At 42.5% G+C, this 24,741-nt stretch overlaps 2 protein-coding genes across 2 annotated transcripts; one reads left to right on the top strand and one right to left on the bottom strand.

The window, feature by feature from the left end:
• Positions 1–421: 421 nt before the first annotated feature.
• nefla (neurofilament light chain a) lies at positions 422–3,281 on the top strand. The gene is made up of 4 exons (XM_062434185.1): positions 422–1,462; positions 1,652–1,776; positions 2,379–2,827; positions 2,917–3,281. The coding sequence occupies exons 1-4, from the start codon at positions 422–424 to the stop codon at positions 3,279–3,281; spliced, it is 1,980 nt and encodes a 659-aa protein (XP_062290169.1).
• A 6,938-nt stretch (positions 3,282–10,219) lies between these two features.
• nefma (neurofilament medium chain a) lies at positions 10,220–14,768 on the bottom strand. Its single transcript, XM_062434596.1, has 4 exons — positions 13,710–14,768; positions 12,676–12,800; positions 11,732–12,560; positions 10,220–10,981 (listed from the first exon to the last, which is right to left on the bottom strand). Exons 1-4 carry the CDS (start codon positions 14,766–14,768, stop codon positions 10,328–10,330), a joined length of 2,667 nt encoding a protein of 888 aa, XP_062290580.1. The 3' UTR covers positions 10,220–10,327.
• Positions 14,769–24,741: the final 9,973 nt, after the last annotated feature.

Below are 24,741 nucleotides of genomic sequence, written 5' to 3'. Positions count from 1 at the left end.
AAAGGGATTTTATTAAAAAACATGGCTTGTTTGAATGTTTACTTCGAAGGCAAAGTCAAAACAACACAAACAGATGAATGCAATCTTATAACATGTACTTTTGCAACTTCTTCCATCCTGTCTTTTTTTTCTGTCTGTGTGAACCAATTTCCCTCTCTTTCTTATTCCCATGATTCCCCTGTTTTATTTCTTGCTGTTGCAGTGTAAGCCTATCGAGCCTGCATTGTCAGAGTTTGGGGAAAGCGCTTGCGTCACAGAGCACCGTCCAGCTATAAAAGCACGGGGTGCTGCAGCAGTAAGCAGTCGAGGCTTAAACCTGAGCCCTGCATACATCTCCACACACTCACACACACACACACACACACACACACACATACACAGAGAAGAGAGGGGGAGCAGCCTGTCCTCCCATCACTCAGCCATGAGTAGCATTGGATATGACCCCTACTACTCCACCTCGTCATACAGACGCTGGTATGTCGAGGCTCCCCCTCGTGTGGTAACCAGAGGGAGGACCCACTCCGTCTACTCATCCCATGCATCCCCACTGTCCTCCTCCCGTCTGCATTACTCCTCTCCCGGCCGGGCACTGTTCTCCTCCTCCTCACCAGCCACCTCCCTGGAGCTCGAGCTCAGCCAGGCTGCCCAGATCAGCTCTGATTTCCGCACCATACGCACCCAAGAGCGCTCCCAGCTGCAGGACCTCAATGACCGCTTTGCTGGCTTCATAGAGCGAGTGCGTGACCTGGAGCAGCAGAACCGTGCCCTGGAGGCAGAGCTACTGCTGCTGAGGCAGAGGCACAATGAGCCATCCCGCCTAAAAGCCCTGTACGAGCAAGAGGCCCGCTCTCTGAGAGCTGCTGTGGATGAGGCCAGAGCTGACCAGCAGGCTATACTGGGACAGAGAGAGCGGCTGGAACAAACCCTGAGTGCCTTGCAGGGTCGGTATGAGGAGGAAGTGCTGGCTCGTGAGGAGGCTGAGAGCAGGCTGATGGAGGCCCGTCGTGAAGCTGACCAGGCCGCCTTAGGTAAGGCCGAACTAGAGAAGAGTGTGGAAACCCAGCTTGAGGAGCTGGCCTTCCTCAAGAGGATTCACGAGGGCGAAGTGACCGAGCTTCAGGCCCAAGTCCAGCTGGGTGTCCAGGTGGCCGTAGAGTCTGAGACTGCCACTCCTGACCTCTCTGGGGCTCTCAGGGACATCCGGTCCCAGTATGAAAGGCTGGCAGCAAGGAACATGCAGGCAGCTGAAGAATGGTTCAGAGGGAAAGTGGGGTCCATGACTGAAACCGTGGCCCAGCACAGCGACGTTGTGAGGAGCTCCAAGGACGAAGCAGGAGAGTACCGACGCCAGCTCCAGACCCGCCTGCTGGAGATTGATGCATGCAAAGGCCTCAATGAATCCCTGGAGAAACAGCTGCATGAGATGGAGGAGAAGCAGAGTGCAGAGATAGCTGCTATGCAGGTCAGCAATGGTGCTGCATGTGTACTCCCATTATTATGGGTTATTAATATTCAGACCTTTTGACTTTTTGGATTAGCATTTAAATTGCAGGATAAAGCATTTTATTTGCATGTTGCATGTTGCATATGCTCTTAAAATGATGTGTCTTTATGACCTGTAAAGGATTATTGACTTTGTCTTTCTATTAAGGACACCATTGCAGATTTGGAGAGTGAGCTGAGGGGCACCAAACAGGAAATGGCACGCTACCTGAAGGAGTACCAGGACCTTCTGAATGTCAAGATGGCTCTGGATATCGAGATTGCTGCATACAGGTGAGTGGCAACAAGAAGGAGTCTGAAAAATCCAAACCCAGTTCTGGTTAGTTGTGATTTTATTAGCATATTACAGTGCTGCATAAATCCTTAATTACTGAAAAAGTATAATATAATATAATTTTTAAAAAATAATATAATTAAAGAGTATCATAATAACAATTGTATCTAAAACAAATTAAAAGTCCTTCTATTTCTCATTTTTCTTGGAAATTTTGGATATATCTGCAAAATTTATGACAAAAATATGTGTAAGACTTTTTCATTTATTTGTAAATCATGACGTAGGTAAATTCCAAATTAAACTATGTTTAATTAAGTACTGTCAAATGTGGAAGATGCATGAGAAGGCTGTTATAATAATATAGGAATGTATTAAAAAGAGTGGGAGATAGCTTCAGTTAATCACTTTTATATTCACACATCAGGTAAGCCCATTCTGGCATAAAGAGCCTAATCAGAGCCTTATTCAAGGACATGAGCTTCACTTTTTTTGGGTGAAAATAAATGGACACTAATTGACCATTTTAAAAATTGTGCTGTCAAAAAGAGTTTCCATTTACTGCATGACTCACCACCTGCCTTCTGCCCAACCTGTTTAGGAAGCTCTTGGAAGGGGAGGAGTCTCGCTTCAGTGCGGGAGTGGGTGGAGGAGTGTCCTCTCTATACAGCCACAGTTTTTCAGCGCCCTCCTACACCCGGCCCTTCCTCTCCAGCCTGAGCTCCGGCACCTCCTACCTGGTGACATCACGACTGCTCAGCTCCAGTGTCAGCACCACAGAGGGGATCATCTCTGCGAGCCATGCCCAGCAAGCAGAGGCCAGCCTACCTGCGGAAGAGGAGGAGAAAGAGGAGGAGGAAGAGGAGGTGAAGGAGGAAGAGGAGGAGGAGAAGGAGGAAGAGGGAGGAGAGGAGACAGAGGAGAAAAAAGAGGAGGAGGAAGAAGAAGAAGTAGAGGGAGATAAAGAGAAAGAAGATGAAGAGGAGGCTAAGGAAGAAGATGAAGAGGCTAAAGAAGGAGATGAGGAGGCTAAGGAGGGAGAAGAAGAGGGTTAGTACATCTTTTTGATCATATTTCGTAAGTATTCAGGTCACGCCAACTGATAATAATAATGATAAAAATGTCATCTATTGATACAGGAGGTGATGAAGAGGTGACAGAAACAGCTGAAGAGGAGGGGGAGAAAGAGGAAAAAGGAGAAGGAGAGGAGACTGAAGTGAAAGAAGAAGAAGCACAAGAGGAGGAGAAAACAGAAGGTGCTGACGACAAAGACGAGGACACGAAAGAGGAAGAAAAAAAGGAAGAGGAGGAAGAAGAAAAGAGTGACGAGAAAGACGATAAAACCGATGCCAAGGTAGAAGACAAAGCTGACGATAAAGATGACAAAGCTGCTCCAAAAACAGATGACAAAGCTGACGCCAAAAAGGAGAAAGATGAAGGAAAAGCAGCCAAAGCTGAAGCTGCAGAAGAAAAGAGCAAAGAAGACACAAAGGGTAAGAAGTAAGCCGGTAGCTTCAGCAAACTCCAGCCAAGACTGTCCACATACAAACCTCAGCTCAATAACCAGTAGTGGCATCAGCGCAATTCTCTCGAATCTGCTTGTTAACATGGTGCTCAATGAAAACAGTCCAATAGGCAATTACAGCAACAAATCAAGGTTAACTGCTTGCTTACCAATATCCAGAGCAGTCCATAAAGGTCTGGTGCTTCCTTTATGAGTGTATTATGTGTAATTGCTTAATGCAAATGTGAGTGTGTGAGTGTTTGGTGGCTTAATAAACACTTCTTCAAGCCATGGTGGTCATTTGTTTTTTGAGTTTGTGAAGGTATAAACAAGTGATGAACTTTGACCCCTCAGATGAAAAACATAGATTTACAGCCTTTGTAGGACTTGCATGTATGATTAACAATTAACAATCTTCCATCTCAAATCATTAACATCCTGCCAGCTCAGTATTCATTGTGCAACCTATCATTTCAAGATTTATTTTATAGCATATAAAGTGAGGCTATTTAGGGCTTGGAAAAAATAAATTAAAACTGAATAAAGGGTTATTTACAAGTTTAATAGGCTGATTGTCCTTCATTTGTCTGGTTTTAATAGGTAATTAATTGGTCTGATTCATGTGGCTAATGTGAGTTAACTATTAAACTATTACATTATGTTTTAGCATGTCACAATGGTTTCATCACAAAACTGATAAACTCATTAAACACAATGAACCTCATCAGATGAGCTCTCAGATGACAGCTTAATAATAATTTGAGAATGAAGGGAAATCAAATATGCTATGATGTACTTTCCGCTAATGGCCACAGTGGCTGTTGCTCAGCAAATGCTTGGCCCTGCTTCAAACTATTATTTACCATATATTAAAGTTTGCACGTGTGGAATTAGCTAACACAGGTGATCATTGCAGGAAAAATTAAATGTAGTAAATGTACGAAGTCAGTGAAATGACTCAGTAACGTCAGATACATGACAAAATGTATGTAAAGCTGGCTAACATTATGACATATTATGCTTATGAATCTAAGAGGAAGAATGGGGTTTTATTCTGTCAAGAGTTAAAGTCTTACTTTGAGTAACATGGGTAACTGAAGGGTGAAGGAAAGGTGGAATAAACCAAATATGGGAATTCAAACTAGCCACCTTCTGGGTATCAGGAGGCCAAATAAAAAGTGGCTTTTGTCCAGGTTTTAATGTGCCCAAACAAAATGAGATAAAGGCACACATACTTGCACACAGTTGCTATTACGATGCCATTAGGAACTGTAGTTGCTTGCATGCACCTGTAATAGAAATTATGATGATCACTCCAATGTGAAAGTAATAATACATTTTATTTTATTTTTAAGGCGCCTTTCAGGGCACTCAAGGTTGCCTTACAATACAGATAAAAAACAATTAAAAGAGCCAAAAGGGACACATGTAAGTGCAATAAAAACAAATACAATCAGAAAACTGCAGGGTGGATGATAAATTAAAGTGAGTATGAAAGTTTGAAAAGGTGGGTTTTTAGACGGGATTTGAAAATGGATAGAGAGTTAATGTTCCTGATGTCGGGGGGGAGGGAGTTCCAGAGGCGGGGGGCAGAGCGGCTGAAGGCTCTGGACCCCATGGTGGACAGACGGGCAGAGGGAACAGCGAGGCTGATGGAGGAGGCTGATCTGAGTGCCCGGGAGGGAGTGTTGATGTGGAGGAGGTCAGAGAGGTATGGGGGGGCGAGGTTGTGGATGGCCTTGATAGTGTGAAGCAGGATCTTGAAGTCTATGCGAAATTTGACAGGAAGCCAGTGAAGTTGTTGAAGAACAGGAGTGATATGATTGATGGATGGAGTTCTGGAGAGCTGGACCAGTTGGAGCTTACGGAGGGACTTGTGGGGGAGACCGAAGAGGAGGGAGTTGCAATAGTCTAGGCGGGATGTAACTAGAGTGTGGACCAGGATGGCAGCGCTGTTGGAAGTGAGGGACGGACGGAGGCGGTTGATATTGCGAAGATGGAAGTAGGCTGACTGGGTAACCTTATTAATGTGAGTCTGGAATGACAAAGAGCTGTCAAGGACGACACCCAGGCTCTTAACCTGAGTGGAGGGGGAAACAGAGGAGTTGTCAATGGGGATGGTGAAACTGGAAGTGTTAGTGAGAGAGGATTTTGAACCAACAAGGAGGACTTCAGTTTTATCGCTGTTGAGTTTGAGAAAGTTGGAGGAGAACCAGGATTTGATTTCCTGTAAACAGACACAGAGGGAGGGGGGCGGGAAGGTGGAGGTGGGTTTAGAGGAGAGGTAGAGCTGGGTGTCGTCCGCGTAACAATGGAAATGGATGTTGTATTTTTGGAAAATATGACCAAGAGGAAGGAGATAGATGATAAATAGGATGGGACCGAGGACAGAGCCTTGAGGAACACCAGAGGAGAGGGGAGAAGGTTGGGATGTGAATGTCTTCAGCTGGATGAACTGAGTGCGGCCAGAGAGGTAGGAGATGAACCAGTCCAGAGGTGTGTCAGATAGTCCAATAGATGCTAGCCTGTCGAGGAGGATGGGGTGGGAGATGGTGTCGAAGGCCGCACTCAGATCAAGGAGGATGAGAATGGAAGATAGTCCGGAGTCAGCTGCCATCAGGAGGTCGTCGGTGATTTTAAGGAGAGCAGTCTCTGTGCTATGGCGTGGGCGGAAACCAGACTGGAACTGTTCATATAGGTTATTGTTATGGAGATGAGTATGAACCTGAGATGCCACTGCTTTTTCCAGGATTTTTGAAATAAATGGTAGGTTAGAAATCGGACGAAGGTTATTGAAGTTGTTGGGATCAGAACCGTTTCTTCAGAATAGGTGTTACAGACGCGGATTTGAGAGATGATGGAACAGAGCCAGAGGTTAGGGAGGAGTGAATGATGGCAGTTATCAGGGGCAACAGAGAGGGAAGGCATGCAGTGACTAAAGAGGTCGGCAGTGGGTCGAGCTGGCAGGTGGATGTTTTTGATTTCAGGATGAGGTCAGAAATGACAATGGGAGAGGGGAGTATGAAGCTTGAGAACGGTTGAAAGAGGGGGGCATGAGAAGCCAGAGGAGACGGATTGCAGGATGAGTGAGGGGTCAGTTGCTGGTGGATCTTGCTTATTTTTTCATAAAAAAATGTCATTAAGGAGGTACAGTGTTCTGTGGAGTAGAAATGAGGGGGAAAAGAGACCGGGGGCGTAGTGTTTTGTTCAGTACTGAGAATAAGGCCCTGGAATTCCCATCACCAGCACTGATCAGATCTTTATAATATTGGGATTTGACTGAGGAGAGGGTGTCTTTGTAGTAAGCAATGTGGGAGTGGTACATTTCCTTGTGAACAGATAGTCCAGTTTTTTTGTAGAGCCGTTCAAGTTGACGTCCTTTGGTTTTGAGTTGTCGTAGAAGAGGTGAAAACCAGGGTGCTGAGTGGGTGAATGATACGGTCTGAGTTTTTTTAGGGGCAAGTGAGTTCAACAGAGTGTGGAGATGATCATTGTAGAGGGTAACCAGTTGATCAGGAGGGGAGGAGTAGATGAAACTGGGGAGGCTGTCAATACCTGAGGAGAGAGCTGCTAGGTCAATGTTTTTGATATTACGGAAAGAGATAGAGTGTCTCCTTTTTTGTACCATTCCATATGTAACATAAAAACTACCACTATTTGAAACTAACTGGGCTATATCCTGATATTGGGTGATCTTTGACATAGTGACTTTACTAACGGCCTTCATTTTTAGAGGAAGAAAAACAAATTACTACTTTGACAAAGAAACCAGTAGCAAAGGTTTGCATTCTGTTTCCCAAACTGTAATCTCTGTAATCTCACATATGCACATTATCCTCTGACACCTGGCATGATGAATGAATGAATGAATGAATGAATAGCTTTATTTGTCACTGTACCGAAATACAACGAAATTACAGCAATCATCCCGTCCGTACATATACAACATACAATACATATAATGAGACAGACATAACCGGATGACTGAGCTTTTTTGAAAGAGGAAAAGGAAAGAAACAAGGGGAGAGGAGGAGGAAAAAGGCAGCTCCCAGACTGTGCTCTGTATGGGAGTACAGTTTGGGAACGGTAAAAAAAAAACCAGCAACATGAGCACATATAGGCACATTTTACAACATAGGAACACAAAACAACTTTTGCACGGGGGAGGGGTAAAGGGAGGAGGAGGTGATCCAGCGTCACCCAGCAGCTGCTCTATTATTTGACTCTCATGAGTAGACGTTAACTTTGAACAGTCTGCAGCAGCAGACTTTGTTCATCAGGTAAAACATACAGTCCTCATGGTGAGGGAAAATGTTTCTTTTGATTTTGGTTTGATTGCTGCACAGACTCTCTGCAATAACATCTGCTATCACTCTGCTGTTGATAGCAAACAAAAACATGCCACATATTTAATGTATCTATGCATTTCATTAACATGTCATAATCATCAGTCTATCCTTTTCACCATCAAACCTTATCACAATGGTTTGCCCAACATTAAATTTCCAATAAAAATGATTGATGGCATGAAATTAAAGGAAATTCTAGAGGTTTCTAAATTAGATTAAATCTATGTCACATCCAAGTTACATCCACAGTGGATAACTTCCTTTTTACAAATAACCTTATTGGCAAGACTGTACAATTCATGAGTTTTCAAAGGAGATTATCAGGGAGAGTCATCACACACTGGTGTCAGTAATTTCTTTGATGAGTTTAATTATGATAGTAGACAACATAAACCATGAAGGCCAATTCGACTCAAAAACTATGTTTTCTTTCTTGTTCATTTAGTTGGATGTTTGAGCTTCACTGTGCAAAATGATGTATGTGCAGAGTTTGACTCTAGAAGGCTGTTTTCACATTTATCTGGTGACAGTGAAAAGGTTTTCTGTCATCATTTAAAGTCTGATACACATTTTCCTTTGGGCCTATCAGGGACTTATGAGCTCACCTATGATTTGTGACCTCACAACTAGTCTAGAAGTCAATCTTGGTCCAATATTCAACTTACAAAGTGTGATGTGGATACACTGAGAATGGACTTTACAGTAAAGTAGGAGATATCTTGTGTGCAGCAGTTAAACATTTGAATAATTATAGCCACATAAGATAAATTATAGACTTTAAATATTGCAATCTGATATAATAGCCATGTTATAATGACCATATACTACAGTTATGAAGTTTAATAGACTTTTTACTGTTCTATTCTTAATGATTACTCACATAGCTATCATTAAAATGTGGCCTGCAATCTATAAGGAAGAAAGGGATGATGCTGAACTACACTGACCAATGTCTTTGCAGCACCATGGTGCAAAAGCTTTCAGGTGCAGACTTTGAAGCAAGAGAGATAATGTCTGTGAGGGGATACATATGTGAAAGCTCTCTCTAGAACTTTGGGTTAACAGAGCTCAGTGTCCAGAGAAGATGGAGCAGCATTCTCGCCATGCCAAGGAATGCATCTCCTAACAAAATTATTAAGCCTAAGGTTATTGCAATGTGACTCAAGTGACACTGGAGATTTTTTTCCATGGGTGTACTTAATGGGAACATTCAAATTAATGTGAAAAATGGTTAGATCGCTGACTAGCTTGAACATTAATTTAACAGTTTACCAATGCTGCATAGGAACTGCAGGCAGCAGTGAACTACTCTCTTTAAATGACTATTGTAATTGTTAGTTAAAAAATCCTACAATTCCTATACTGTAAAATTTGATAATCATTTTATATAAGCAATATGTCATGATTGGGTTTGGTATATGGTGATTATATTACAGGGGGTGTTGTTGGCACAATCTGCAAAGTCCCTTATACGGTCCCTTTATATCCAGTCAGGAGATATTGCTTATATATAGTATTTATAGATTCTGGAAGGTTTATTGATGGAGAATGAGTAGATGCCATTTTATGGGTAATAATGTGTTTTTTGTTGTAGTTGTTGTTGATGTTTTTTATGGAAAAACTGTATTGGACAAATGGTATTGTTCCAAGCAGAGTCTGTCTTAGTACATATCTGAAAAGGATATTTAATTAAAGTATATTGGAGGCTGTGTATAAACTTAACTGCAACTACTTTTTTAATAACTATAAATGCAACTGCAAAGCACACACCCTCATACAATAAAATTTTAAAAAAGACAAGAGACAATCTTTCTTTTTAACTTCATTATGACATTTATTGAGCAAATACTGCTGGGAAATTCATGATGATTAAAGTCATGGGATTGCAAACAGTAGCACCTCATTTATTACTGTATTTAAATTCAAGTCCATCCTATGCATACAAGAATGCATGTATGTGTGCGCATTTACAGTTTTTTTTTTATTTGCACTCAGGCAAACATAACAGACACTGATAAAAAGCATGTTTAAGGCTAAGTGTTTCTTCACGTTCATTAAGCTTTATCTGCTTCAGATACTGGATGTATATGTTCATGTGTTCATCATATCACTGCCCCGTCTCTTTCTTCCTGTATTTTGTGTATTTGTTGTGAGATTCTTTTTGGCTCAGTCGTATCTTCACATATCAAGTAAGGCTACTTCAGTAGAGCAGGCGTCTGTGTAGAGGACCCTCCTACCTGACCTGCCAGTCCCCATCCCCCCATCCTCCCACCCCACTTACTTAAACTTAAATAATCTGCTCTACCTGCTCTTTTTATAGTGAATTCCTACCTTACATACAGATAAGAGAGGGAAGTACTCCTCTCCCCTGAGCTAGCATGCAGAGACCCCCGCCCCCCTCCCTCCCTCCCACCCGTGAACTGCAGAAAGAAAGTAAAAGAGGATCAAATGTCTCGATCACTTGCTCCTGACCGCGTCTGCAGCGAAGCCCATTTAAAGCTTTCACTCAACATGCATTTTTGAAGGTTTTAGCATTTAAGTTTTGGCTTCGCTCTATGATGTGTTTTGTATGTTTGAAAGTGGTTATCTTTTTTTTTACATCGCTCTAGCTGTATGATATCTTATTATTTTAGTTCTGGGTTGATTGCTTGTCTTCATGTCCTCTTCTCTGGTCCTCTCCTTTTTCCTGGATCCTGCTCACTCACCCTCTGTCACTTGCTTGACGGACTGGGTGGAGTGCTTCTCCAACTTCTTGGTGGAGACCATCTTCTCCTCCATCGTCTCCTCTACCTCCTTCACCGTCTCGGTCACAGTGACAGACTTGGTGACATGCTTGGATCCGTCTTCTCCGGTGGTGATTGTCTCCACAGTTTTGGTGATCACCACTTTCTGGCTGCCATCCTCCTTGACGGGGCTCTCGTCTACGCCGTTGGCGATCACGTCTTTCTCCTCATCCTTCTCTTTCTCCTCTGGGCTGCTCTTGTCTATGTCGCCATTCATGGCAGCATCGATCTTCTCAGCCTTCTTGTCTTCTGTTGGGTCGCTCTTTTTCTCAGTTTTCTCCTCAGCAGCTTTAGGAGCCTCAGGCTTGGCGGTCTCAGTCTTTGGGGATTCAGCTCTTGGAGATTCGGGTTTCAGGGATTCTGACTTAGGGGACTCAGCTTTTGGGGAGCTAGGTTTTGGGGATCCAGCCTTTGGTGAGCCTTCCTTGGGGGACTCAGACTTGGGAGATGTGGGCTTGGGAGATTCAGATTTAGGAGACTCAGGTTTAGGAGATTCAGACTTGGGTGATGCGGGCCTGGGAGACTCAGGTTTAGGGGATTCAGGCTTGAGTGATGTGGGCCTGGGAGACTCAGATTTAGGAGATTCAGACTTGGGTGATGCGGGCCTGGGAGACTCAGGTTTAGGAGATTCAGACTTGGGTGATGCGGGCCTGGGAGACTCAGGTTTAGGGGATTCAGACTTGGGAGATGCGGGCCTGGGAGATTCAGACTTGGGAGATGCAGGCCTGGGAGACTCAGGTTTAGGAGATTCAGACTTGGGAGATGCGGGCCTGGGAGATTCAGGTTTAGGAGATTCAGACTTGGGAGATGCGGGCCTGGGAGACTCAGGTTTAGGAGATTCAGACTTGGGAGATGCGGGCCTGGGAGATTCAGGTTTAGGAGATTCAGACTTGGGAGATGCGGGCCTGGGAGATTCAGACTTGGGAGATGCGGGCCTTGGAGATTCAGACTTGGGAGATGCGGGCCTGGGAGACTCAGGTTTAGGAGATTCAGACTTGGGAGATGCAGGCCTGGGAGACTGAGGTTTAGGAGATTCAGACTTGGGAGATGCGGGCCTGGGAGATTCAGACTTGGGAGATGCGGGCCTTGGAGATTCAGACTTGGGAGATGCGGGCCTGGGAGACTCAGGTTTAGGAGATTCAGACTTGGGAGATGCAGGCCTGGGAGACAGAGGTTTGGGAGATTCAGACTTGGGGGAGCCAGGCTTTGGTGATTCAGACTTGGGAGATTCAGGTTTTGATGCCTCTGTTTTGGCAGCCTCTTCCTTCTTGTCCTCTGGCTTTGCAGCTTCTGTTTTCACAGCCTCTGTCTGAGCCACAGCTTTTTCTGATTTGTCGTCAGCCTTCTCATCTTTTACTGTCTTCTCATCTTCCTTCTTGCCTTGGTCTGCGTCCTCTTTGTCCTCTTTCTCATCTAAACTTTTGGATGCTTTGTCACTTCCTGCATCGTCATCCTGATCACCACCCTCCTCTTCAGCAGCAGCTTCCTCTGCAGCTTCCTCATCTCCGCTGCCCTCTTTGTCTCCGGCCTTCTCTTTGTCAGGAGAGGCTGTAGATTCTGGAGCTTTGGAGCACAATACAGTTTCCTCAACCTCCTCCTCCTCTCCTCCCTCTTCTCCCTCTCCTTCATCGCCACCCTCTGCATCATCCCCTTTTTCTCCCTCATCCTCTCCCTCACCGTCTTCTTCTTCCTTCTCTCCTTCCTCACCTGCTTCTCCCTCTCCTTCTTCCTCATCTTCACCCTCTTTTCCATCCTCTTCCTCTGCCTCCTTAGTGGGTGCGCTAGCGCTAACTTTGGCATCAGCGGCGACTACAACCTCCTCCACCTCCTCCTCCTCCTCTTCACCCTCGCCTTCTCCCTCATCTCCCTCGCCTTCTGCTGCTTCCTCTCCCTCTCCCTCTTCTCCCTCCTCTTCTTCTCCTCCCTGTTCAAGTTTGGCAGAGAGCTCTAGTGCTATCTCTGCCAGGGCCTCATCAATGTCGGTCTTCTCATCCTCCACCCTTGTCTCCTCGATGATCTCCTCCACAAACTTGTGTTGCACCTTCATCTTGGTACCTTCTGATTTAGGCTTAGAGATTTTGGAGGAGGGGACTGGCTGGCGATAAGGGTAAGTGCTGAAGTGGGTCTCCTCACCCTCTAGGAGTTTCCTGGTGGGACAAAAAATGTGTATATTGCACATTGAAAAAGTAACCATATGGAACGTTTCTGTAGAAATCTTGTAGAATGAATGTAAATGATCATTCTAAGTCATTAGTTTTGTACCTGTATGCAGCAATCTCGATGTCCAAGGCCATCTTGACATTGAGCAGGTCCTGGTACTCGCGTAGGTGACGTGCCATCTCCCACTTGGTGCTCTTGAGCTCATTATCCAGCTGGTGAATCGTCTCCTGGGGAAACACAGAGCAGACACAATGCAGGGCTGATAAGGAACAACAAAACTGTACAGGGCAAAGATATATTCTCTCTATGTTATGCAGTTTTCAAAATCCCTGTGAAGCCCTGTGAGAGGTACTTTCACTGTTTCTGTTGAATTAGTCACTTTCAAAACCTTTTTTTAGCTGCCCACACAGGGGTGAAAAAGAAAGCTTGTTAATTTGTCCCTCTTTTATTGTCTGTGCACATATGGTAAACTGTGTAGACTCTGCGCACCAAAGGCTGCTGCTCTAATATATTCTGACGCAATACAGTATTCTAGAGATGTTGAATGCCTCTTTTTCAAGGGCAGCCTCCACATTTGTTCAATACATCCCCACCCACCCCTCCCCCTCCTCCCAAAATCACTATGGTGTAATGCAAGGACAGCGCCAATGAAGGCATTGACCCATGCCTCTGACTCAGCAAGAGATGGAGAGAGAGAGAGAGTCTGCTGCAGTGTTTCCCTTTAACTGTTTCCTGACACCTGTAAATCTCTCGAGCTCGTAAAGAGAGTCATTGCTGAGTATTTGAAAGTGCAATGATCACGCATTATGCAGCAGAAAATGTTTTAACACAAGCCATGACTTAGACGAGGAAACATATAATCCCCTTTACTGTTTTTAAGAATTTTGACTTTTTTATGTCCTTCAAATAAAAACTGCGTCACAATGATATTAAAATATGAAATATGGACAACATAGAGGCAAAAACAAATGAATGTAATATATTTATCATTGTTATAGCAACATAAACCCCAGATATCGGATTTTAAACACATTTAAACATTTTTTTAAAAACTTAAAACACAAAATAAGTAGTCTGACTTAGGCTTAGCAGCTTTTTACGCATGACTGTGTGTCTGTCTGGAGCTGTTTTCCTACCTGCAGGCTGGACAGGTCGCTGTTGTGGCGGTCCTCGATGTCATTGAGCTGCCTTTCCAGTGAATCTCTCGTCCCGCGGACGGACTCCAACTCCACCGTCTTGGACTGCAGCTGGCGACGGTAGTCGGATATCTCATCACGGGCGGACTTTATGGCGTCTTTGTTCTGCTCCGCAGCCTCTGTGAGCTTGGCGTAGCGGCACATGAACCAGCTCTCCACCTGCTGCAGGTTTTGGTTAGAGTGGCCCTCCAGCTCGCAGCGGATCTCCCGGAGTGCCTCGGTGATGTCTGTCTTCTGGAGGTCTCTCCTCTCGACGGTCACCTGAGACTCTTGAATCTGGGCGATGAGGTCGCTCACCTCTTCCTCGTGGTTGTTGCGGATGAAGGCAATCTCATCCTGCAGTGACTGAACTTTCTTCTCCAACTCAGACTTCACCAACTCCGAGTCACCTGAGTTCTTCTTCAGGACACGGATTATGGCCTCTGTCTCCTCTCGGATGCGGGCTTCTTCGTCAAAGCGATCCCTCAGCCTCTGGATGTCCTCGTCGACGTGGTCGGTGTCGAGCTGAATTTGCGCCTTTTCATGGTGGATTTGCTCCAGCATAGAGCGCAGCTCCTGCAGCTCCTGGTCATAGAGATCGCCCAGCTGGGAGCGAGACACCTGCTTCTGCCGCAGTGCTTGGATCTCCGCCTCGATCTGTTTGTTTTGCTGCTCCAGGTAGTGCACCTTGTCAATGTAAACAACAAACCGGTCATTGAGCCCTTGAAGTTGCTCTTTCTCATTAGATCGCTTGTAGTCTCCGTTCAGGATGGAGTTTTGACTATAATCAACGCTGTCGGCGGAGCTGAGCACCGTAGAGCTGTATGCTCGGGATACAGGCACATTCACGCTCCTCTTGTAAGATGTGGTCATGGTGGAGCCAGGGCTTGCCCGGGACCAAGACTGGGAGCGAAAGCCGCTGGAGGGGGTGCCGACGGAGCGGCTGTAGCCGTAGTTGGTCGTCCTAGAATCCATAACTCTCCTGAAGGGACTCCCTATCGTGTCCACCGGGTAACTCATCCGGTTAGACCGGGGGATGTGTGCAGGAATGAAGTGGGACGGTGCAGGAGGTGGAGGAGTGTTTGTGGGTGTATGTGTGCTATGTGTGTGTGTGTGTGCAGGTGAGGAGTGTATGGCTCGCACAGCGTCAAACAACTGCTCGGTCTGCTCCTTTTATATCCGAGGCTCTGTCTAACAAGCCAAGTCCAAGCAGTTTTTTTCGTCCATTGATGGAAGGGAGGGGAGGGCGCATCACCCTCAGGCCGTCTGCTAATGGTCCGGAGTCCCGTTCAGTCTGAACCACGTGGGCTGGAGAAGCTGCATTCAATGTGGATAGATGGGTTGATAGATCCTTACATTTATGTTGAACTTAATGCACTCTTATACACATGTAACAAATTCTGACTTTAAAGTAAGAATCTGAAATCACAGTTTAAATTCACCTTAATGAATCATACAATCAAGATGATGTGAAGTTATTGGTTTTATGTAGCAATTAGTGCTGCAATGGTCTTTTCATTTCAGAACTATGGACAGCGACCAGCAAAACACTATCAGCCCTGTTTCCAATGTGATGCAATGAAAGCAGTTCTTTTTTTTATTACAGCTTATTGACATTAACTATGAATGCAAAAACTTGAGGCGAGACCAAACAATGACAGTGTCTCTGCTGAATATTATTGATATAAAGTCTTCCAGGGAATGCAACGACTGCTTTGTCTTGAACTTCTCAAACCTGTGTGAGTGTGTGAGTGGTAGTGGAGCCAAGAACCAGCATAATATTTCATAAATAATAGCTATATTTATCAATGATATTAATATTATTATTTTCTCTATTGTGTTGTGGCAGTACAAGTGACAGAACATCAATAAAAGTATTTATATTTATCTTAAATTCGAGTTTGAATTATCTCAAATGAGTTTTACTGTGATTCTGTATATCACATTGAGGCAGGATCATACAGCACTAAACTATTCAGATTAAGTTTTAAATTGGAACTGATTGGCATAACACATTGAACACAAAACTTGAATACAAATTTGAAGTGTAATGTATCGCTGTTAATTGGATCTCATTCATTGATTTCAAAGCTTTTAATCAAGTATGTGCCAATAGGAATAACCTGTGACTTTACTCAACAACAGACTACTAAGGAAAGATTCTTTGTGAAACTTAGCTAACATGTCTGGTGAATTTTCAACCTCATTGCACAGTGTGCTTCAATAATATCATGTCTTAGAAATTCATATGATTGTAATAATTTATTGATTTTAGATCATGTCAGTGCAACAAAAAGGGTAAAATATTTTCCAACAGCAATCAACAGGTATCTAGCTTATACATCCTGATAACTAAACTATTTAAAAAATCATTTGTATAGTATACATGTAGATGTCACCAATATTGTTATAATACTTGGACATTGTTGTCTGTTCCATCCTCTTGTTTGTGGGAACACATAAGCAGTTTGATACATGCATTTTTAAAAACACTTGTCCATTATATATGACTGTTGTATCAATGGTGTATGGTGTACACCACACAGACACGTTCTTTCTGGGAGTTATAAAAGATATAGGGATATAAGTATCCCTATATCTTTGGGTAGGATCCTCACTAGATGCAAAGCCACATGGGATTTTTGGGTTATTCATCCATTTGCTGAGGCATTTGCCCCAAACAGCGAAGCTTCAGGTTGGGCTGCAGGTCTGGTGTATGGACCTCATGGACAGGCTATTGATCTGCTATCAATCTTGATGCTTCACTCTAAGCTCAGGTCACTCCGGTCAATGCAGAACGGTTACTATTTGTTGGAGGTAATGCAGCAAAAACAGCTGCATCAGAGTTTTTTCTTGTGGATCCGTTATTTAATGTATTTAATTCTGTCAAAAGTATGATCACGCTCCTCTGCAAGTGCAGCTACACTATAGGTCCCGCTGACTGAATACACACAGCAACTGATCAAGACACAATTTCATATGTATTGATTATGGCTATTTTATGGCTAATATAAAACCCATAAGATAGTTTTGAATATTTAAGAATTTATTCCAACGTGACACCTTTGACATTTTGCTGGTTGTGTGTCTAGTATGTAAGTAGAAAACATTTGCTTTTTACGACACTGAATTAGGCACTTGCCATGAATCACCTGTCTAAATTTTTGTTGCCCCCCTCATTGGCTGCAAGCTGCAAGCTGCAAGCTTTAGTCAAGCAGAACTAATGCATCAAGCACAGCCAATTTTAGATTACTCCTGAGACAGAAAGGCAGACAGAGAGAGAAATAGAGTGAGAGCTAGACCAAGAGGGAGGAAGAGAGAGACAGTCACAATGACTTTCTCCTACTTTGTGTGCACGTCTGCCTATTTTAAGCACTAATATGTGCTGCAAATGATAATACTCCATGAGCCGCACCCACAATCTCCTTGCATGCTGACGTTACAGTGTCCTTGACCGCTGCTCCATGTGTCTCTCTGTCCAGGCCCTCCTGCTACTGGCAGGATATCAGACACATATATTTAATTGTTGGCCCGTTCAGTCGGAACCTTGATGTGATTTTAGATGTCCTACAAGGGCGGCGGTGGTATGATGTGCATGCTGGACTGAGGGTGTGTGGGCTGGGAAAAAACAGGGGAGTCAGTCAACATAAGTTCTGGGCTCCAGCGCACTGCAGAAGAGTTGGAGTGTTTTCAAATAGCACTGCAGCAGAAGCAGGCTCTAGCAGTCAGACAAGCCCATCCCAAGCAGCCCCAGTCTGTCCCAGCCTCCAGCCTGCAGAGACCAGTCCACACCATTAGAATGTATAAAGAGTGCATTCACCTTTGAATGAGGTCAACACACAAGCATCTTTAGGTGACGGAGTGCAGAGGCATGTTATTAGTGTACGTTGATACAGAGAATACAAGGACATCGTGACCTTTAATTCAGCTGATATACAGCTGAGTTGCACAGATAAGCAACATTCCAATCTTTGATAAAAAAGTATTATTATGACAAATGAAGCTTGCATTCCAAAAGAATTCTTTGATTATCAATCGACTAACAGACGCAAAGGCAGACAGTCAAAATTATCAGGGTCATAACCTGGATTTCAGAAATACAGAGGTTTTTGTTTGAGGTTTTCATAGCATTCTGATAGGAAAAAAAGTTAAATAAGTTCAACAGTCAAATTCAAATGTAATTCAGTAGACAAACTGGAATAAGTCTAATAAGTACCCATTATAAAATGTAAACTCCTGCCATGTTGATAAAACTTGGTTGTATTATTGTATTAATTATTTTATTCTATTATTACAACAAGTAATTAAAAGATAATTGTAAATATTTTATTAAAACAATTTACATGATACCACAAAACTTAGGGTGCATACATTTTGTTGCTAATTGTTAATTACTGACATAAGTAAGGTTTTGCTTGTTTTTTACATGTAAGTATGTATACATTGTGATGTTGCAACTTAAGTAAAAGACCTTAATACTTCCGTCACCACTGCTGTGATGTGTCATGCAAATAACGTAGCAGGTCATTTCTAATTCGTTCATGGGGATAAACGGAAAAAGGTCATGAGCCAGTGGAGAGGAAGAAGGACATTAAGATAGAGAGAGAAGCAAATGCTGGGACACTAATTAAGATTTACATTGAGAATGCTCGGCCCACCGCTGCAGCAGGACCTCACTGAACTACGACTTCTGTATGTGAGCATGTGGAGGTGTGTAAGGCCAGAAGATTAATGATCCATGTTATGGTGATGCCAGTACTGCGATTGTTACACATCGAATGTTGAAGTAGCTGAAATCAAAATAATGTTGTTTTCAATTACAGAATGTACACAAGTATTTGCATTTTCCACAAATCAGATTACTCACGAAGGGCACATGAACTGTAGGAGATAACATAGTCTGATACAAACCTGTTTTTGCACCTCTTTATAATTAACCACATGTCCAAAAATATGCAGACACCCATGATTGTTGGACATCTCATTCCAAAACACATAGGCATTAATATGCTGTTACCAACAGCTTCCAATCTCTACAAGATTTTGGAGTCTGGCTGCAGGAGTTTGCTCCCATTCAGACATGAAAGCATTAGTGAGGTTTGTCACTGACGTTGGGCAATAAGGTCTGGCTTGCAGTCTGCATTCCAATTCATCCCAAAGGTGTTGGATGGGGTTGAAGTCTGTCCAGACCAGTCAAGTTCTTCCATACCAAACTTGGGAAACCATTTATTTGGACTGTTTGGTGTTGAAGCAGCAGAGGGATTTTCTTAAACTGTTGCCTCAAAATCTGATTATATGCTGTAGCATTAACATTTCCCCTAGTTTGGTCTAAAAATATGAAAAACAAACCCAAAATAAAAAAACATAATCATAAAGACAGAAATGTCTATATATTTTCTGGCAATACAGCAGAGTGTATTTTATGAGACTGACTCCATATTAACACACTTTAGTATAGTTACAAGATTCCGCAATTGCACATATATTATCAGATTTAATACTGACAGTGTAGGCTGAAGAAGACATAGAGGACAGTTTTGCGCTAATGCAGGTGGTCCGATAGAGTGACTCGACACACACACACACACATGGCCATGAATACTGAGCTGTTCAGAAGACTGCTGCTGCTGTTGTCTTTCTCCCTGTCATCCAATTTACTATGTCACAATCAAACACTACTTCCCCCTCCATCTGCTCTCAGCTCCCCCCTGACCTCTTTCTTCCCTCCCCCTCAACCACCCACCTCCTCCTGCCTGTCTCTCCCTCCATCACCCTGTCTGGCTTGCACCCTCCCAGTCGCCATAACAGTTGTCTTCCCTTGTTCACCGTGATAATATTATTGCTTTTCCAGTCTGTGACAAAATCCATCTGCTACATGTAGCATCATTTAACTTCAGTTAACCACAAAGCACTTGTCACTGAGGTGTCCTTCACAGGATACAGTACATAAACATGTTGGGTACCAAGGTGGGAACTAATGGCCCCATGCAGTAGTAGACCTGAGGCAGCATAAGGTCCCATTGCTCATCAATTATTAAAGGCATAGTTTGCAATTTAAGTAATTTTAAGTCTTTAATTCATTTGATTTATTCATTCAGTCTCTATAGTCAGTGACACTATTCTAAATGATCTTTTTCTGTCTTTATTTTGGTTTAGACATTTTCATTACAATTAAAACACAACTTCTCTGCAGTACACCATGCTTTTACTTAATAACGGTTTTCACCATCCCACCTTTAACAGGTATATACACACCATTTATTAACATGTTTCATTGTAAAGAAAGTTAAAACATATTCCATGTCATGAAAATAACATCAAATAGTTTACTAAATCAAATACTTTGCCTCAGTGTGCACATGCATTTGAGCAGGTGTGTGCACTTCAGAGCTTTAACTCTGGAGGATTTGGGATTATTGCATTTTCAGCTCCCATTTAAGGTTTGTCGTATATTGAACTTTTTTTTCCCCCCAGAGGTTTTCAGAGCTGCACCGAAGCACATATTGACCAAGAAAAATCTATATGTGGGTTCTGTTTAAGATTGAGAAAAATATATTGTAACATGTAGCACTGAATCTATAGAGACTTTCATTGTGATTGTTGCAATTCATCCTAAAACTTCAGCTGAAACCTCAGTGGCCTGCTCATGGGTCAGTCGTGACAAACTTATGTTGTTCAGCAAATATTGCATACAAATTGCAGATGTTCATTCTAAATTCTAGTGGAATACCTAAAATTTGTGAAGATACCAAACGTGTAAGGCTGAGTCTTTGGAAAATGTGTATAGAGTTATGTTTGAGACATCTAAAATACTTGTAAGAAAGTGCAAACAATTCACATTTAAAAAGAAAAGACCAGGGTTACTGAAATTGTCAGCAGAAATGAGCAATTTGTTAAATGATCCTACATTTGTAACAGAGCTTAATACTTCCAATGTTCTGCAAAGGTCAAAGCCCTATTCATTCTTGAGATGGATGGGTGAGAGGTGTAAGGTTAAGAGCATCAGATGGTGAGCTAAGCAGGGTGTGACAGGCTGTAGATCGCTGTATGAGGTGATGTAAGTGGGAGGTCTGGAGGCAGTGATGATGTCATGTACTGTATGGTGGTAGGGTAAAAATGAGCAACAAGAGTTGGGGGTGGGGGGGATGCAAAGGAGTGTAGAAAGGGAGGGGTTACACTAGGATCTGCAGTTTATCTGCAATGCATCAGTAGCTCTCTCTCTCTCTCTCTCTCTCTCTCTCTCTCTCTCTCTCTTCTAGCATTGCATGTAAATCGGGCAGCAGATGCAGCGTCTTTTCTCAAAGGTGATCCTCTGTGGACAGCTAAGTAGCCACAGAAATAAAACTGATCCACATTCTCCTCAGACAGGGAAAACGCCTGGGAAAAATCCAAGAAAGCGTTGTGTCACCACACACACATTCACAAACATACAAACACACATCCATTATGAAACAATACACACACATATATCACACCATGGTCACTTTGGGATATTACATAGACTTAAATTAATTTCCTGGAGACTTACCCTAACCCAAACCACTACTTGCCTGAGCCTAACCCTTAACCTAACCTTAACCACTGACCCAAAAATCTGTTTTTTCCCAATTGGTGACACAGCTTTCGGTCCCATTTGGAAGCCTCATCTCTAATTAATCTTAACTCTGAAATGTGTCCCTAAAAGTAGCCTATGACAGACTACAAAAATCAACTACCAGTAGATCTGACTTGTTTGGAGCCTATGGATCATTTGTCTTTAGAGTTAGAAATGTGTACACTCACATATAATCAATTCATGCTTGTGAGTAATGGCAGAATAAACAAAATAAGACCTTGAGTGAAGACAGAAACACACCCTTGCTCATCTATTATGTTTTGAGAAGCCACTTGAAAAATAATGTTATATCTTTCACAGCAAGGAAGTCATCAAGCTTTCAATAAAAACATCTGTTTTACCTTTAGTCTGTACATTTTAATGAGGTTATGCATCCAAATATATGATTTCAAAAAAGTGTGGGGTTTGATATAAATCCCTGTGTGAACGCAATAACAATTTTAATCACACACACAAGTGCATGCACACATTTACAGTCCACTAAACTTGTTTCATGGTGTCCCAGTGATGAAAGATAGATAGATACTCATTTTGTGTTGATTAACCAGTGATCGATAATGTTGTTTGCATTTAATGCAGCATTTTCAACTACAGATAAATGATATAAAATCTAGCCTGATAATCAGACTGCTTATGCATAATATACATTATAATAATATCCTCTGACCTCCAATCACAACATCATCAGTTATCCTGAGAGCTTCAAACTACAATACATGCATTCCAGATACTCCACCTTCTACACCTGATCACATAGCAGCTAGCTGTACAGTTAGTATGAAATTGTTTTTAACCTTTGAGTGCTGTACCATCTAAGTGTAGTATATGTCAGCTTAAGAACTAGTTTTTTTCTTCATATTGTAAATGCCTCTATAAATATTTGTTGTCTTTATTATAACAGTTCTACGGAGCCCCCGAGGGGACATGGAGGTCAAGAAAAAAAATCTGTACTTATCTCAGGATCCCGACTTAGCTATCTCGGGATCCCGAGATAACTAAGTCGGGATCCTGACTTAGTTAACTCAGGATCCCGAGATAAGTACAGATTTTTTTTCCCTGCTCTCCGTGTCCCCTCAGGTGCTCCGTAGTGACGTCAATGTTCTTCCGGGTCAGTTTGGTATCATGGAAGACAAGAACAACAACAATGGAGCAGTTCATAGAGTTTTATTTCGAACTTGGCCTCAAATATAAAGATATTAAATCAGTGCTTGACAGAAGGCACGGGTTTCGTATCAGTGAACAACATTTTAAGAGAAAACTCAGCGCAAGGGATCCGGAAGTACATTGACCTCGAAAAGTTATCTCAGGATCCCGAGATAGGTAAGTCGGGATCCCGACCTAGTTATCTCAGGATCCTGAGATAACTGGCCTCTTTTTTTTCCACCTTGTTTTTTTTTTTTTGCCTCATGTCCCCTCAGGGGCTTCGTACAGTTCTCTACCAAGCTGCAATATTCTTACCCTTAGTTATAATGAAAAAAATATTAATGTTATCTACTAATTCTTTGGCTACCATTTTAGTTTTTAAGAACTGAGACTTAGCAGCAAGGAAACACTGATGAACTACAGTATGTTATCTGAAAAACATCTCCACAAGAAAAGTGAGTAAAAATGAACACTGTAGGGAAAAGTTACTTGAATATGGTCATGACCTAAGTTTCAGGTGCTTGAGCAAACTCTCTATGAGAGTTTTTAAAACAGGCTGCGCTCACACCTGCATCAATTACAAAACGGTCCTCATAGAAAGCAAGGAGTCCATTTTTTACTTTCAGGCACCATTTTTACATACATTCACCATTTACCTCATGTTTTGGACCATTTACTATATTTAACATAGACATCCGACATCATAAGTGTGCAAAAATAACAAAACAAAAAAAACAACTACACAAAAAGCATGATATGTCATCTTTATGGTTATTAATTTAGGAACTTTGCATAATGTGGAACATCTGCCTTGCAATCCAAGCACTTCTGCTAAAAATACTCATTCAAGGCACCTACAGTACAATGTCATTTCAATATCCAGTACCTTGAGTTACCTTGCTACCAAGCTACCTAGTTACCTAGCTACCAAGAGTTACCTTGGCAAGATAGTAATGTTTTAACAATGACAACAAAGCTTAAATATTCAGTCTGTACTGTATGGAAAGCTTTTTTCTACTGCCTTCAGCATGTTTGCAGTGTTTTGTTCCTCACAATGTAAGCCCTTGTTGTCCCTGAACCATACGTGTCAGCATGTATTTTGTGGTGGTGTAAGTTTTCCATATGCCCCCACGCCAATGTCATCGAGACAAATTCATTTACACATGTTGTACTTTGCAAATAAAGTGACCTGATGTTTGTCTGAGGGGGAAGATCCTGCTGCTGCTGCTGTTCTTGAGGGTCACTCAGAACAAAATGATCCTGTAGTGTATTGAACATGCAAAATGTTTCATAGCATGTGTCTGTCATACTGTACATGTACACACAACACAAACAGAGCAGAACATCAGAACAATGTCCTTTTCTGTCTTTGTGTCTCTCTCACATGCTGAAAAGGTCTTGCCTCACCATTAGTCTTAAAGTATTTAAAGCTGAAGTCAGCAGCTTTCCTTTTCTTGTTTGGAGGATGAAGTGAATGATCAGCGTAACCCTGGCAGATTTAACTGAATTACCCCACTGAGGGTGACCACTGTGGGACCCCTATTTAATTATTTCAATGGTGTCCTCCCAGTTATCTTCCTCTCCTTTCATAAAACCAGACTGTTCAGAGTGTACCATAGGAGGGTTACTTTTTGAAACAAGTCAAGAAAAACTAAATTCACTGACCTGACTTTTTTTTCAGTATTTTCATAAGAGAGCCGGTAATCATGTGGGTCAGCCCTTCATTCCTTAAGGTTCTGGTGCCCTAGAGAGTGCCAACTACCTGAGTTATGTATATAATCCTGAGATACGACTATATATGAAACCAACCTACTTCATGAGTCAGTTGTTCACTCTGAGATATGCTTCTGTGTGCAAAGATGCTGAAGTATGTCAGTGAATCTGTTTTTGTTTATGCCACTCTTTCAACCTATAATAAACTGACAAACGGACAATTATTGTGTGTTTGCCGGCCTATTAATCTATCCACTAATTCACCTTTCCTTCTTTACTCTTCAAGGCACTTAGCAAAGCAAACATATAACATTTTATTAAAACATATTGTGCATTTGAATCGTTGGTTTGCAGCGTCTTAAGAAACAAGCACCTGTGTTCATTTTCCAGACTTCTACAGTATCTCTCTATCTCCAATATCCTGGAGTATCATAGCGCTCTGGCATCATGTTTTTAATCTGCAGAGTCACTCGTCACCCTCCTTTTCTGCAACCCTCCTCCCTCCTCTGCTGTCTCCACCTA

Source organism: Scomber scombrus, chromosome 15, assembly GCF_963691925.1.
Source record: "Scomber scombrus chromosome 15, fScoSco1.1, whole genome shotgun sequence".
Classification (NCBI taxonomy): Eukaryota; Metazoa; Chordata; class Actinopteri; order Scombriformes; family Scombridae; genus Scomber; species Scomber scombrus.
Note: the sequence above shows the minus strand (reverse complement) of the source record. Positions and strands in the feature narration are given on the sequence as shown.